Genomic DNA, 14,791 nt, shown 5'->3' with positions numbered 1-14,791 from the left:
TTTCCATACGACAATGAGTAGTTTCGTTTAATGAAGCTCGACTGTTTCCCAATTGAGTCGAATGAACGGAAACGTTCGTGTAATACGATGCCATGCTGATCGCGTCGCAGTTCCGCACAGTTCCATTCGCACGCACTTTATTGAAAATAATGTGCCAGTAAGCATTTTAACAAACGAGTATGTTAAGGGTGCTTTTTCATCAATTCGCAAGTCAAAGTGGGACGAATCTTTTTTTTTTTGGGAGATTCTTCATGTGAAGCTGTGACAGCGCTTCTATGACACCCGGCCTAATGATTTTCATCTGTCATCCATAATTTTGGTTTTTGTTCATTCCAAAAAGTTTTCTTTCCTCATCTGAGTATGGATGGTTGGACGGCTGAGCGTGTGTTTAACTCCTCTGTTTTTGGTTATACGTACGATGATATTATTGTTCTTCCAGGTGACTACACGATATTTTTTCTTTTGGTCGACACTAATTTTTTTTTTAGGTCGCATCACTTTTCCTGTGTCCAGCATTAATTTGCAGTCCAGGTTATCACGCCACATTGTCTTATGTAGTCCAGTAGTAGCAAGTCCTATGGACACTGTCACTGAACATAGAACTGCCATATCATGCGCTCTCATGGGGTGCGCCTTACACTCATTTCTTTAGCAGATGCTTCATTACCTGTTATCTAGTGGTATAGGCATTATTCATAATAATATGAGTATACAAGACCAAGTTGCTCAAGTGCAAAAAGTGAAACGTTTTGAAAACGGTTTTATTATGGATCCTCTTGTGTTAGGGTAAACTGTCTTACTTCAATTCCTTTATTGAGAAGCTTTTCCTTTTTTTTTCAGGCCCGATAATACAATTTCGGATCTTCTCGATATGTCCAAAGTGAGGATTTCAAAAAATTAGATGCGTCATCTTTTTATTATGGTGTTCAGAAATATGGTCATAAATCCGTTCCAATCACGGACACTGGCTCAATGGGTGGTAAACTTGTTGGAATCGTTACCAATCGAGATATCGATTTTATCACAAGTCGAAATACTTTACTTTCTGAAGTGATGACCCGAGATCTTGTAACAAAAGAAGAACCTGTAACTCTTTTTGACGCCAACCAAATTTTGAAGAAAAGTAAAAAAGGTCTTTTACCAATCGTTGACAAAGAGAATAAATTAATAGCGCTTATTAGCCGTAATGATTTAATTAAAAACAAAGAGTATCCATTAGCATCGAAAAGTAGTACTAAACAATTGTTAGTTGGAGCTTCCATATCGACAAGGTACAAGATTTATAGTCTAGGGACCTTTTTTGTTCATATCTGCTTTGCTTATGCGCCAACATGTTAAAGACCTATTGATGAAGAACGTGCGAAAGCGTTAATTTCTGTTGGTGCTGATGTCATTGTCATTGACTCATCCCAAGGCAATTCTATTTATCAAGAAGATTTAATTAAAAAGTTAAAATCAACTTATGGTTCCTCAGTTGATGTAAGCATCTTTTTTGACTTTTTAAGACCTTATTTTGTTAAGAATATTTGTAGATTATTGGGGGCAACGTTGTTACAGCACAACAAGCATCCGTTCTTTTAAAAGCAGGTGCTGATGGTTTGAGGATTGGAATGGGTTGTGGCTCAATTTGTACGACTCAAGAAGTCTGCGCCGTCGGCCGTTCTCAAGGCTCCTCTGTTTATCATGTTTCACGCTATGCTAAGGAACATTTTGACGTCCCGTGTATTGCAGATGGAGGCATCCAAAATTCTGGTCATATTGTCAAAGTAGGTAGAAGATATTCTTTTACAATGCGTCATTGACAAAAAAACAAAAGAATCGAAAAGTGAACAATTTTTCTAAAAATCTTTTGCATCATCTTAACCTATTTAGGCATTAGCGCTAGGCGCGAGTACCGTCATGCTAGGATCTGTTTTAGCTGGAACTGAGGAAACACCGGGTCAATATTTTTTACATAATGGGATTCGTGTAAAACCGTACCGGGGTATGGGATGTTTGGAAGCTATGAAAGGTTCATGGTATAATTCGGACTCATGGAATGAAGGTTTGAAACTCTAGTCATCTGTCGCAAACTTTTATCGCACTCTTTCTTGTCACTTATCAGAAGGCACTTCGTATCGTTATTTCGCAGATGATGAAAAAATCAAAATTCCACAAGGCGTTTCAGGAGCTGTCGTTGATAAAGGAAGTATACGAACATGGTTACCCCATATTTTACAAGGAGTTAAGCATGGTATGCAAGATATGGGATGTCAAACAGTACAGGACCTACATACAGCTTTATATTCTGATACTTTGCGCTTTGAAATTCGATCGGGTGCATCGCAGCGAGAAGGTGGTGTGCATGATCTTATTACACTTTAATTATCTCCAAAAAAAAAACAATTGTTTTCATTTTTCATTTGAACAATTTTCATATTGTATTTCGAATATCTTGTATTTAATAACGTGAATGAAATGTTTTTTTAATAAATATATTTTGTTTAAAAATATATTTTCATATTTCATAAAATTACCGTCAAGTGTTTTTTATTAAAAACATTTTTTAAAACAAAGCTTTATTTTTCTAAATAAGAAAATAAAAAAATTTCGATTTGAATTTTTGTATTTCTAAAAGAAAAGCATTTGGAAAATAAAAACTTTATTTTTGAATTAAATAAAAAACAATTCAATCTAATTGAATTCTTATTTTTAATATATAAAGCTAAAACGAAATGTTTAATTTTTTTTAGTGTTATGCTTGACAAAATATTTTTGACAAAGAAAAAAAAATATTTAAGTTTTCGAAGTACAAATTAAGCAATCAGTTTAAAGTTCTTCGTAAAAATCTCCATCCTCTATGTATTCGACTGATAAAACATCAGATGAGTTTTGTGAAGAGGAGAATGAATTTTCTGAAAAAGTTGAGGAATTTTTTGAAAAAGAGGAGGATTTCGATTTGATCCAACTTTGTGAGTTTTCATTTCTAAAAAAATTATTCTTCACAATAAACAGCAATGCCAAAAGAATAAGAGATTCCGACTCTTTCAATTCTGACAAGAGGAGTTGATATAACAAGGGCGGACGCATAGCTATATCTAAGCCCCGTGCATTTCTTTGAATTTTCCACCGACGATATGACGCAATATCGTGAGAAAAATTACACGGTGACCATTTACAACATCTATCATACAAGCAAAAAAAAACATTAATGACCATTTGGAATAAACTTGGTTACTAAAGTAATAACAGTTTTTTTTAAAGACAAAAACATAAGTGTGTAATGACATAAAACATTACTTGAATTTTAAAAAATGTTCACATATAGGAAAATCCGTTATCAAATCCTTGTAGGAAAACTCAAACGACTGATGACGGCGATCTAACACATTGTTCATAATTGAAACTTTTCGAGTAGCACTTGCTTACTCTGAAAAGGACGCGTAGGTAGTTTTTTAAAAAGATCTGGATACCGCCACCGTTTCGTTCGCTTTAATAATGAAGAAAGCTCAGGAACAATAGCACACTTGGTGTGTAAATGTTTACCGTAAGATTTCTCTTGCATATATTGTTGACGTAAAATTCCTAAATGAGTTCATTTAATTGAAATAATCGAGTCAATATTTAGATACTTTCAATAGCACAAGGTGAAGTGTTATCTTTAATTTTTTCATTCGTTTTTTTAGGAAAATTTCGTTGACGAGCATCGATCCATTTCTTAATTTCCAGGGGATCATCTAATATATTATTTCTAATCATAAAGTGGACACAACAAAAGTATTGGAAATCAAACTTTTGTACTTGATATCTCTTACTTATTTTCTCCTTTAATATGTTTCAATTTATGAACATTTAAAACAGCTAAGGGAGCAGAATAGTTACAGCCAGGAAATCCGCAAGGAAAATGATCATTTTCAATATGGGTATCATAACGTTCTTTAGAATAAAAATCCTTATCGCAAATGTCACAATATAATTGTTTGGGTCCTCTATTAAAAAAAAATTATTATTTAAGTAGTTTCAACATTTCTTATTTCATGAATCGCTTATTTCTATGGATCAAGATATGTACTAATATATGTACTCAAAAAGAATTTGAGTAACAATTTTTATTCAATTATTGCAGGATAATTAATATATATGATTCATAAAATAAAAAATCGTTGATGTATGATTCGGTAAGTACAGTAAAAGAAGTGTGAATTTTGTTACTTGGTAGGATGAAACACTTTCGATGTCATTGGGTACTGTACATAACCATGCTTATTAGGAGAAAAGGGTAGCACATCTAATGAAAATAGGAAACATGTGAATCATGACAAAATCAATTAGGTTTACTTCTTCTTTGAGAATGTGGATGAACGGTTGAAACAGAAGAAGAAAAAGATGGATTGTTAGTTTGAAGAAGGTACGATGAAGAGTTGACAAGTGACGGACAAGTCTTAACATAAGGTGGGCGCTTTGTGCAGTTTATGGTTTGAGATAAGCAATCCATACTCGTCAGTGAGACTTTGTTAGAATTTCTAAAGTATGGAGTTGAATGTTCACTTGTTGTATTGGAAACACAATTATTGTAATGTGGATTCTGAAATGTAGTAGATTGACCTTGAAAAGAAGAAGATCCAGTGAACCTTTGATGCGCGTTACGAATGGATGCATGGGGTATTGCCGGAAAGTTTGCAGCAACATTGTAGTTTTGATAAAATGTAGCGTAAGAATGATGCTGAAAACTAGGGCTCCGTTCGACTAAAGAATTCTCATTGACTGGATAATGACGATGAACACATGATAAATTGTTAAATTGTATCTGAGATATCGAAGGGTTATTTACACTCTGTAGGTAGGATTCACATTTTGAGGATTTATAGGGATCTTCAAACACTTTTTGAATCCTTTCACTCATTGTCTACCGGTATTAGGTTGACATATACGGAAAAAGTCAATTTCTTATTTTATAAAAGATACCATAATGATTTTAAGATCATTTTAAATATTCTTTCAATTGTTTCCCATATCTTCCAAAACTCTGTGACTAGTCTTTTTATATTTATTTGTCGAAATTCGCTCGAAATACCAACATAAAAGAAAAAAAAAAATCGAATAAGAAAAAATAAAGTAGTTTTCCTTGCATATATACGTTATTTTAGAATAAGGTTGTCTTGAACTATTCTATTGGAATTCCTGTGTTTAATTTTTGTATAAATACGCTTTAAGAAAATAATATTTTTTTTTTTATGTGTGACGACATGACTTGCACTCTCTTTAAAAATCTGCGTAACAATGACTGAATTGTAAGGTGTTCTAATTTTGTTAGTTTGATGTTATTATAAATAAAAGGTAATTTTTGTTATGGAAAATTATTTTAGTACCTGATAAAGTTTTTTGTTGCACCTAAATTTGTCAGCTCATGATCTAGGCGTCATAAATCGACTGTCGTTTGATCAATTTAATTTTTCGTGAGTTCAAATTCATTCAAGTGAACGCTTTTATTTTTACTAGGAAAAAATAGAGTCAACATTTTGTCAAGTTATAAGGCGTTTTTGATAAAAAAAATTTCTTAGTTCTTTTCGTTAACGTTTGTTCAATTCATTGAACTTTAAATTAAGTTGGTCCTTACATTATTGTTCTCTTTTAGCGTTAGCCTACTGGTTTACTTTAAAATTAACACGCTGAAATTGGAGCAAGGGAAATTTTTATTAAGAAAAAGGTAGTGCCAAATTATTTGTATTTTTAAAAAATACAAATGGAGCCAATTCAAGTTCCGTTTCAACAAGCTGGCCCTCAGCGACCAGCTTTGAAATGTCAAAAAGGAGAAAAAAAAACTTTTTGTACATCCAGTGGAGTGTTTATAGCAGATGCAGATGATGTTTTAGGAAGGGGAACGTATGGCGTAGTGTATCGTGTTAGACATCAACAAAATCCTTCTATAAAAAAAGCCGTGAAAACATTTTGTCCAGAAACAATGGATGAAGCTGAAGGAATTCCTTCTACTACCTTAAGAGAAATTAATGCATTGAAAACAATCCAGCATCCTAATGTTATGACGGCTGAAGAAGTTGTGATCCCTATGGAACATGCATTAACAGATATGTTTGTTTTAATGGAATTGTGTCGGGGCACATTAAAAGATAAAATTATTGAATTAATTAAAGTTCATTTACATGGGGATCCAAGTTGGAGGCGCCCTGCACCGGGTACGAAATTACCTGAGGCTTATGTAAAGGAAGCTAAAATTATAGCTTGGCAATTGTTAAATGCTCTAGCTGTTGTTCATTCTCGTGGCGTAATGCATCGAGATTTGAAGCCTGTGAATATTATGTGGGGGTTTGATGATCTTTTGAAACTAGGTGATTTTGGTTTAGCGCGTTTTGTTCGAGGAAATCAAAATGCTGATAATAGTGTCCTTCAACAAACCGGAGAAGTTCAAACCATGTGGTATCGTGCACCAGAAGTTCTCTTGGGAGATGAAAAATATGGTCTTTTAGTAGATGATTGGAGTATTGGTTGTGTGATTGCTGAATTATTTAGATTTCGTCGTAGTTCAGCTGGACGAGTTGAGCCTGACCCTTTATTTCATGGTAGAAGTGATGTTGAAACACTTATGATCATTTTTGAAACTTTTGGTACTCCGAATCCTGAAGCGAATTTCTCTCAACGTTATTTAGCAGGGTAATTTCTACTCATTTAGCTTACTCAATCCAATACATTTTACTTTTTGTTTTCTAGTTTACCGTACTGGAGCAATTCCTTTCCGAATTGGGTTCAAGGAAATTTAAAAGAACGCATTCCTTTGTTAGATCCATTAGGATTTGAAGTATTAGAACAGTTATTACGTATTTCTCCCTCTGAAAGGCGTGCAGCTCGTTTTCTTCTAGATCATCCTTGGTTTAATGATGTGCGTTCTGAGCTTCAGCAATTCGTACCTTGGTATCATGGATTTGAGAAAGATTATACTCGTATGATGGCTGTGGATCGTTTACCTTTGCCCAGAACAATTAAGGATATTACAGCGGAAAAAAAATTAAAACAAGAAGCTTTATCAGCGCAGAACTCCAAACTTTTTACTCAACGGACTACCACATCGGTAGGCACTTTGTTTTTCGTCTTTCTGAATCTTCATATTTTCTTTTAGAGTACGACATCTTTGGCATCAACCAATGCATCAACGACAACTATGGCAAAAACAACAAAAGAACCTCAAACCTAATCTTCCTTTGAGTGTTTTTTTTTTCTATGTTTTTCACGCTTTTTGTAAATGACGCAACTTATCATTTTAATTTAATGTTCTGGTTTCCTTTTAAACAAAAGCAGTCTCATGAGTGTTGGATTCCTGTGTACCCTCGTGTAATATTACTTGTAGCCAATTAGATTTGCCGACATTTCCATTGTCATTTTTTTAATGGTATGAAAATGTGGCGTGTAAATGTTTTTACAATTGCAGTTTAAAAAATTAAAAAATGTGTTATGATTTTCGTTAATCATTTTAGTTATATTTGTTACCACCATGAAAAAACTAACTCTCTCTTCTATGTTTATCCCGAAAAAATGGAGTGGTTTTTATTTTGTTACATATGAGTAGTAAAGCATTAGCACAAAAGTTTGACTTTTTTACTTTAAAAACTCCTTAATCAAGCGTTTTACGCATTCAGTATGATCAGTTACATCTGTCAATGACATGGAAAAAATTCAGGTACAGACTTTACGCCGGTTAATGTTTTTTGTATAAAAAAATGTTTTCGTTTTTTATGGTAAAACAGTAGAGAATTTATAGTTGTATTTTGCGTGATAAGATATCCGATGGAATCACAAGTTTTAATAAGTACCGATGAACAGAAGGATAGTTTAAAACCTTTTTTTTTAAAAGACACCTTGCAAAATGTTACAACATTTTTATCGCTTAATGATATTCATAACATTTATTCCTTTTTACAAAAACAAGATGAAACATTTATAAAAAGGACTATTGTCGATATCGAGTTACGTTGTTGGTTAGAAAAACGTATTTGGCCTTATTTTCCTCATACTCCGTTAGCTTCCTTGCTCCAAAGTTCTAGTACTCCGCATATTTTAGATCATTCAATACATTTAACCCCATTCAAACAAGGCGACATATCGGATATCATGCAAAATTTACACTTTTTAAAGTCTGTTATTTTATTAATTATTTTAATATTAAATGAAAAAATTAGACAACGAACAGCAGCATGGGAAATTTTCAAAGTAGATACCGAAAAAAATGAAGAAGGTTTTTTAAAAATACGTTATTTATTTTATTTATCGTGGTTTCTTTTTTGTTTTCCGCAAAAATTTCACTTATCTTGTAGCGAAAAGCTGGTATTACTTCAATTCTTTATCAATGTTTATCAATCCTTAGAACAAGATTGTGTTCGTCAAGTTTGTATGCCATTGTGTTCTTTGGCTTCGTGGCTTCATCTTAGTGAGAAACAACAAATCTATTTATTGAACAGTCATCCTGAATTACGAAAACCTTGGAAGTTTTTAGTAAAAAAACATAACCAATTGAAATTGAAATACCAAACAACGCTTTTAAATGACGACGGTTCTCATTCTCATCTTAATACTCTTTCTCCCGATTCATTTGGAATATTGTTGGATGAAAGGTTTTTTTTATTAGAACGAGACGCCTTTGTTTTATCTTTACGATCTATGATTTCTTTTATTCAAAATGATTGTGTTCAAAGTATTTCTCTAGAGAATATTAATATCAGCCTCGAATTTCTCGCAACAATTCCTCGAACGGTAACAGATGTGTTCTTAGGAAATTATTATGAAACAGGTGAGATCAAGCAAGTAGAAGATTTTTGCTTACCAGGATTTGTAAAAGAAGAAAACACTTGTGTATTACAACAAAAACAAAACAGTGCTGATCATCAAGCTGATGTGATACGAAATGAGAATCCTAATGATTTGAAAAATCATCATCTTTTATTGCTAGAAAAGTATTTAGAATTTATGATTGATCTTTTAGCTCAGCTTCCCACACGTCGTTTTTTCAAACCTATTTTTGTAGCTCAGCAACTTATAATTCGATTAATACATTCTCCGATTTTTTATCATGCTGAAGCAGCTCTAATTCGTCAGCTTGTTGCCATTTTATCAAGTTATGAAACATTTGAAATTGATGATGTGAGTGGTGAGCCACTTCAGTTCAGTGATTTAGAAGAACAACATTATAATCGCTTAATTTCTCTTCAAACGACAATTTATCATACTTTACAAAAAGATTATCCAACATTAAAGCAGGTAGGGTATGTTTTTTTTTATTGATTTGACATTAATTTTTTTATAACAATATTTTTTAGATGGCACTGGGTCCTGTATCAAAATATGAATCACGCCAAAGTTTAAGAAATCTATTTAAAAATCTTCCAGTAACTGCTTTATTACAAATAGGCAATGGTTTAGAATTACTGGATGCGCTTTCCTTTGCTCAATCAGCTTTGGAACCATTACTTCAACTTTGTACATCAAACGAATCTGATATTGAAAGCTTTTCTAAAACAAAAGTATATGAAACAAGCCAAAAAATGCTTGTTGAGGTTTTTGCGCACTATTTATGCCGACGTACTGATAGTTTAACCGCTATTAATACATTACCACTTTTCCCTACAGAAATGCTTTTATGGGATCCCCATATTATTCCATTAGAAAACTATCAAGGAGATTTTTCTTTAGCTTTACCTAAACTAAATCTTCAGTTTTTAACACTTCGTGATTATTTACTACGGAATTTTCATTTATTCCGTTTAGAGTCTGCTTATGAAATTAGGCAACATTTAGAAGAGACAATTAGTCAAATGGAACCACACTTATCTTGTGCTGATTCTTTAGCTAACATTGGAACGTATTTACCCGTCACTCAAGCTTATACAAAAAATGTTACTAATTTCGCACGTCCACAACTTCCTAGTGCTTTCAATTTAAATACAACTTGGACTACAACACGATTCAAAAATTTATCTCGTTGGGGTGTACCAATTGACCGTGTATCTTTAGTTTATATAACTCCACCAGTTTTAGGATCTAAAATTCCCTCTGAAGTACGAGGTGAAATTGTTGTTGACTTGAAGAATATTTTGAAAGATTTTCGTGGCGAATGGGACACTATTCATCCTAATGATGTTTTATTTTTAATCTCGATACAACTTCCATCGACTTCTATTAATGAGCAATTAAATTCGTCCACTTTAAGATCATTAAAACATATTTCAGAATTCCCTGAAAAATTTGGTATTATGTATGTTCGAGGATGTAACGTTCTTGATGTACTTGACGAAGAGGGGCAACCAGTGGGTTATTTTGATAATAACATGACACTAACCAAACATTCCGATGGTTCCATGCAATCAGACGCTTACGGAACATCTCGTACATATCGTGTTTTATTTGATAGTTATCAACATTATTATGATATGCATCAGAAAGAAGATCTTGATATGTATAGTACTTTCAATTTATTAATTCGGCGATCATCTGCTCAAAACAATTTTAAATCTGTCTTAGACACTATAAGACGTTTAATGAATGATCAAGAACATGCAGCTGTTCCTTTTTGGCTTCATGATTTGTTTTTAGGATATGGAGACCCCACGGGGTCTACATACCTTTCCAATCCAACCTGGTTTTTACCTCAAATAGATTTTCATGATACTTTTCTTGATGTGGATCATCTTAAAGAATCGTTTCCTGAAATATCCAACATAACCTTTCAGGAACACCAAAGCCTTTTGACGCATCACTCTACCCGTTTATTAACAACAATCGTTTCGTCCTCCAACGAAGCCACTCCCACCCGTTCATCCACTGCAAATGCATCTCATCCTTACACAGGGGCTGTATTACGTCATGAGCACTCTTCAATTTTCTTTTCAAAGAAGCAAGGTCACCAAAATAACATAAGGTTTGTTTTTTATGTTTTACCGAATTAGGCACCATATTTTTTATTCACTTTTATTATTATGCTTAAGATTTACTCACGCTCAAATAAAAGCTATTCTTAGCGGAGTTCATCAAGGGTTAACAATGATTGTTGGACCTCCCGGCACAGGAAAAACTGATACTGCGGTTCAAATCGTTAATCTCCTTCACAAAAATTTCTCAACTGAACGTATTGTACTCATAGCTCATAGCAATCAAGTAAAGTGATGTTTCTGTTTTTAACAAAACACTGTACAGTCACGTTTAACATTTTTTTTTTGTTTGTTTCCTTAGGCATTGAATGATTTATTTGAAAAGATTGCCTTGTTAAATATTGACGAACGATATTTTTTGCGTTTAGGAGTTGGTGAAAAAGAATTGCGTGCAGCATCCGACGTGACTTTGAAAGATACAATCAATACCACCACCCCTACCTTGCGTAAGGATTTTTCTAAACTCGGTCGTGTCAATCATATCTTACAAGTGAGTAACGTCTTATTGTTTTTTTAATGGCTTCTATAAGCGAATCGAATCAGAAAAGAATCGACTTATTAAAAGACGTGGATAGATTGTGTGCTTCTTTATGTATTGCTGGAGATTATGGTTCTTCTTGCGAAACGGCAATTCAATTTTTTCGCTCTCATGTCATTGCCAGAATTCAAAGATTCTGGGCATATTTTGACAAATTAAACGACACTGGAAAAGGTCTCCGCGTTGCTCTTCGAGATATCCGAGATTCGGATAAAATGAGTTCTTACTGGTTAAGTAAAAGGTGTTTAGTGTATTATTCACAACCCCCACATGTGTCTAACACACAACGAGCTGTGGAAAACAAAACGACTTTAACGCAAGATAGAGGCAAGCAACATTCTACGCCAGCAATGTTAAACGAAACATGCACGCAAGAGAGTATGGTAGACCCCGTTGACCAGTCTATGAAGGAAGGCTCTGCAGACCCCGTTGACCAGTCTATGAAGGAAGGCTTTGCAGACCCCGTCGACCAGTCTATGAAGGAAGGCTCTGCAGACTCCGTTGACCAGTCTACGAAGGAAGGCTTTGCAGATCCCGTTGACCAGTCTATGAAGCAAGGGTGTGGGGACTCCACTGTACTATGTACGCACGGTATTGGACGTGAGCAGTATGCTTATTCGAAAACGTTGACTATTGAAGAAGAAGATGATTTACTTTGTGTATGTTACAACGCTAAAAATAGTATTATGTGACTCGTTGCTACAGGCGGCTTTTGGACGGGGAGAAGTGTCCTTGGCTCAGTGTCTTTTTCCTTTTACTAACTTCTTTAGAAGTGCTCCTCTTGAAATGCATTTTCCTTCTGACCAGGACTTACATCTTAATTTTGGTAAAACAGAAAAAGAGTTTCTTGTTAAATGAAATGATAGTTCTTTGTTTTTTGTAGTAAAGGAGTGCTTTTTGTTTCTTCAAAATTTATTTCAACAAATTGAAGAATGTCGCGCATTTGAGCTTTTACGCAATATGAAAGATCGAACAGAATATCTTTTAACGTAAGAAGATTGTGTCTTCAACGGCATTTGTAATGTATATATAATTTCTCTTATGTATTGATCATGAAAGTCATCACGCTAAAGTAGTGGCCATGACATGCACCCACGCCGCACTTGCAAGGCAACAACTTATTGACATTCGCTTTAACTACCATACATTGATTGTAGAAGAAGCGGCTCAAATTTTAGAGATTGAAACTTTCATTCCCATGGTACTTCAGAAATCAGATGCGTCAGGTTTGTTTTAGTAACAAAACGTGACAATTTAATTGCTTGTTTCTTTATTAAAGGAACTTCAAGGCTAAAGCGAGTTATCTTATTAGGAGACCACCACCAACTTCCACCTGTTGTTAAAAATCGAGTAGGATCTTTTAAACTCACACTTTAATTTGAGTACGTTAGACATATAATATATCAGGGCTTCCAACACTACGGACGGTTAGATCAGTCTATGTTTGTACGATTTATACGGCTTCAAGTACCGTATATTCAGCTGGACGCTCAAGGTGATTTGACCCTTGGAATACGGTTTTTTGTAATAAAAGAATGAATGTAGGACGTTGCCGACCGCGTATTCGACAACTATTTAGTTGGAGGTATAATAAACCTACATTAGGAGATCTACCTTTAGTTTCATCAAAAAACTCTAAATTTTCCTTTGGGAACCCTGGATTTTACTTCACTCATCAGTGGATCGATGTACCCGATTTCAATGGTCATGGAGAGTCCCTTGTGCCTTTCCAACCGCATATGTATCAAAATTTAGGTATTATCAATGTTTCTACATAACAAATGTCGATTTCTTCCTCTTCAGGTGAAGCTGAATTTGTTGTTGCTGTTTTTATGTACATGCGACTTATTGGGTACCCAGCGGAACGCATTGCGATACTTACAACATATAATGGGCAAAAACAATTACTTAAAGACATTGTTCGAAAACGGTACGATCCTTGGTCATTTCTTTCATGATAAATCAAATGTAGCTTACTCAAACTGTAAAGGAACTTGTTGACTTTCTCAAACTTGACTGCTCAACTTTAAATAACGACTATAAGTCTAATCTAGATTACCCACTTGTTAAACGTTCTTATTTTTACTATAAAACCTCTTTGACTCTAAATTTTCTCTTAAACTAGTACTTTTTTTGTTACCGCTAAACTGTTTCTGAAATCAAGTAAGCGATTTCAGGAATCGCGAGAATTTCTTACTGGTTTTGCATAAAACGTACTTTATAACGAGTACATTTAGTCATGACTTTCGAACTCTTCTCGTCACTGCTTGTGACGACAGGACTTTTATTATTATCCGTTGTTTGTAGTGTTATTTTCTTTTTTAAATAAAAATATCCGTCTTGTGCACTTTTGTTTTTTTAATATTTTTTGCGTGTAATAGCTGCGGTTGGAATCCTATTATTGGGTATCCAGCCGTTATTTCAACAGTAGATCGATTTCAAGGACAACAAGAAGATTGTAATTTTTTTTTGTCTTGCCGTCTGATTTAAATCTAATCGTTACTATGTTTAGATGTTTTACTTTCCTTGGTTCGAACGTGTCATTTGGGTTACTTGCGCGATATTCGTCGCTCCATTGTAGCAGTTTCTCGTGGACGTCTTGGACTTTATGCTTTTGGTCGGCTTAATTTAATAAAGCATTGTTCCGAATGGGCCCCGATTGTTAAGGGGTTGGAAAGACAGTGCACGACGCTTCCCAATTATTCGCCTGCATCTCTTGTGCTTCTTCCAAATGAAACATACGATCCACGCTGCTTGCCGCCTCTTTCTAAGGAAGACGACAATTCAGATACCATCATATCACACAAGCCGTGCCCTCGCTCTCTTAGTGGTGTCAACTATGTTTGTAATGTTTCACAAATATGGGCAGTTGTGCAACGCACAACGCAACAAGTAACGTTTTAAATCAAGGTTTCAATTGATGTTTTATTGACTTTTCATTTTCAGGCACTAGCTTCTTTAGTTTCTCCTCCACAACAACATGCACAAAGTTAATAAAACAACAAATTGTCTCTTGTTTCACCTCGACAATACTTTAAAAATTCTCTTGAGAAATGATTTTGTTTTACGAAACCTTTAAAAAATACAATAAACTACACTTGTTATTTCCACTGCATGCGTGCATTGTCGTACGACATTACTGTTCTCTTTAGTTGCATGCAATGTTCAACAAACCAAGCGCATCCAGGACATCCAAAACTTTTTAAGTTTTTGCCTTGTAGCCATAACAGTACAACATATTTTCGCTACTTTGAAACCATTCGAAGCAAATAACACTCAATTTTTATTAAAATTATTGGGTTTAAAACTCTTTTACAAAAAATTAAGAATACCTTGTTCTTTT

The 14,791-nt window shown here is 34.2% G+C and overlaps 4 protein-coding genes across 6 annotated transcripts; 3 read left to right on the top strand and 1 right to left on the bottom strand.

Annotated features, from left to right (window-relative positions):
- The first annotated feature begins 309 nt into the window (after positions 1-309).
- LOC128882603 (inosine-5'-monophosphate dehydrogenase-like) lies at positions 310-2,568 on the top strand. Its single transcript, XM_054134255.1, has 9 exons — positions 310-439; positions 489-627; positions 679-786; positions 841-880; positions 931-1,271; positions 1,341-1,479; positions 1,533-1,766; positions 1,873-2,044; positions 2,105-2,568. Exons 1-9 carry the CDS (start codon positions 361-363, stop codon positions 2,362-2,364), a joined length of 1,512 nt encoding a protein of 503 aa, XP_053990230.1. The 5' UTR covers positions 310-360; the 3' UTR covers positions 2,365-2,568.
- Positions 2,569-2,668: 100 nt separating this feature from the next.
- On the bottom strand, positions 2,669-4,882 carry LOC128882602 (uncharacterized). Of its 2 annotated transcripts, XM_054134254.1 has the most exons (8): positions 4,318-4,882; positions 4,192-4,267; positions 3,795-3,968; positions 3,612-3,730; positions 3,526-3,564; positions 3,409-3,469; positions 3,280-3,361; positions 2,669-3,163 (listed from the first exon to the last, which is right to left on the bottom strand). In XM_054134254.1, the coding sequence occupies exons 1-6, from the start codon at positions 4,880-4,882 to the stop codon at positions 3,435-3,437; spliced, it is 1,008 nt and encodes a 335-aa protein (XP_053990229.1). In that variant the 3' UTR covers positions 2,669-3,163; positions 3,280-3,361; positions 3,409-3,434. The 2 variants fall into 2 exon arrangements, with proteins under 2 accessions (XP_053990229.1, XP_053990228.1); XM_054134253.1 differs by having other exon boundaries at positions 3,409-3,564.
- Positions 4,883-5,383: 501 nt separating this feature from the next.
- Positions 5,384-7,552, top strand: LOC128882605 (cyclin-dependent kinase 1-like). Its single transcript, XM_054134257.1, has 4 exons — positions 5,384-5,435; positions 5,615-6,648; positions 6,706-7,063; positions 7,112-7,552. Exons 2-4 carry the CDS (start codon positions 5,723-5,725, stop codon positions 7,184-7,186), a joined length of 1,359 nt encoding a protein of 452 aa, XP_053990232.1. The 5' UTR covers positions 5,384-5,435; positions 5,615-5,722; the 3' UTR covers positions 7,187-7,552.
- Positions 7,553-7,680: 128 nt separating this feature from the next.
- LOC128882598 (RNA helicase aquarius-like) lies at positions 7,681-14,536 on the top strand. Of its 2 annotated transcripts, none has more exons than XM_054134247.1 (15): positions 7,681-9,243; positions 9,303-10,900; positions 10,968-11,107; positions 11,279-11,400; positions 11,454-12,107; positions 12,154-12,274; positions 12,332-12,437; positions 12,508-12,674; positions 12,728-12,798; positions 12,856-12,943; positions 12,994-13,203; positions 13,252-13,378; positions 13,830-13,906; positions 13,961-14,340; positions 14,395-14,536. In XM_054134247.1, exons 1-15 carry the CDS (start codon positions 7,777-7,779, stop codon positions 14,440-14,442), a joined length of 5,376 nt encoding a protein of 1,791 aa, XP_053990222.1. In that variant the 5' UTR covers positions 7,681-7,776; the 3' UTR covers positions 14,443-14,536. The 2 variants fall into 2 exon arrangements, with proteins under 2 accessions (XP_053990222.1, XP_053990221.1); XM_054134246.1 differs by having other exon boundaries at positions 10,968-11,136; positions 11,212-11,400.
- The last annotated feature ends 255 nt before the right edge of the window (positions 14,537-14,791 follow it).

Source organism: Hylaeus volcanicus, unplaced genomic scaffold (genome assembly GCF_026283585.1).
Source record: "Hylaeus volcanicus isolate JK05 unplaced genomic scaffold, UHH_iyHylVolc1.0_haploid 12126, whole genome shotgun sequence".
Lineage (NCBI taxonomy): Eukaryota > Metazoa > Arthropoda > Insecta > Hymenoptera > Colletidae > Hylaeus > Hylaeus volcanicus.
Note: the sequence above shows the minus strand (reverse complement) of the source record. Positions and strands in the feature narration are given on the sequence as shown.

What these genes read in the sequence shown, in the direction of transcription:
- LOC128882603 (XM_054134255.1), top strand. Translation starts at nt 361, where the DNA reads ATGGATGGTTGGACGGCTGAGCGTGTGTTTAACTCCTCTGTTTTTGGT. An exon ending in ATCTTCTCGATATGTCCAAA is followed by an intron (nt 881 to 930) that starts GTGAGGATTTCA and finishes TATGGTGTTCAG; the next exon opens with AAATATGGTCATAAATCCGT. An exon ending in GGAGCTTCCATATCGACAAG is followed by an intron (nt 1,272 to 1,340) that starts GTACAAGATTTA and finishes AACATGTTAAAG; the next exon opens with ACCTATTGATGAAGAACGTG.
- LOC128882602 (XM_054134253.1), bottom strand. Translation starts at nt 4,882, where the DNA reads ATGAGTGAAAGGATTCAAAAAGTGTTTGAAGATCCCTATAAATCCTCA. An exon ending in CATATTAAAGGAGAAAATAA is followed by an intron (nt 3,731 to 3,794) that starts GTAAGAGATATC and finishes CTTTATGATTAG; the next exon opens with AAATAATATATTAGATGATC. An exon ending in ACCTACGCGTCCTTTTCAGA is followed by an intron (nt 3,362 to 3,408) that starts GTAAGCAAGTGC and finishes ACAATGTGTTAG; the next exon opens with ATCGCCGTCATCAGTCGTTT.
- LOC128882605 (XM_054134257.1), top strand. Translation starts at nt 5,723, where the DNA reads ATGGAGCCAATTCAAGTTCCGTTTCAACAAGCTGGCCCTCAGCGACCA. An exon ending in TCTCAACGTTATTTAGCAGG is followed by an intron (nt 6,649 to 6,705) that starts GTAATTTCTACT and finishes TTTGTTTTCTAG; the next exon opens with TTTACCGTACTGGAGCAATT. An exon ending in CTCAACGGACTACCACATCG is followed by an intron (nt 7,064 to 7,111) that starts GTAGGCACTTTG and finishes ATTTTCTTTTAG; the next exon opens with AGTACGACATCTTTGGCATC.
- LOC128882598 (XM_054134246.1), top strand. Translation starts at nt 7,777, where the DNA reads ATGGAATCACAAGTTTTAATAAGTACCGATGAACAGAAGGATAGTTTA. An exon ending in TCAGAAATCAGATGCGTCAG is followed by an intron (nt 12,675 to 12,727) that starts GTTTGTTTTAGT and finishes TCTTTATTAAAG; the next exon opens with GAACTTCAAGGCTAAAGCGA. An exon ending in TATTCAGCTGGACGCTCAAG is followed by an intron (nt 12,944 to 12,993) that starts GTGATTTGACCC and finishes GAATGAATGTAG; the next exon opens with GACGTTGCCGACCGCGTATT.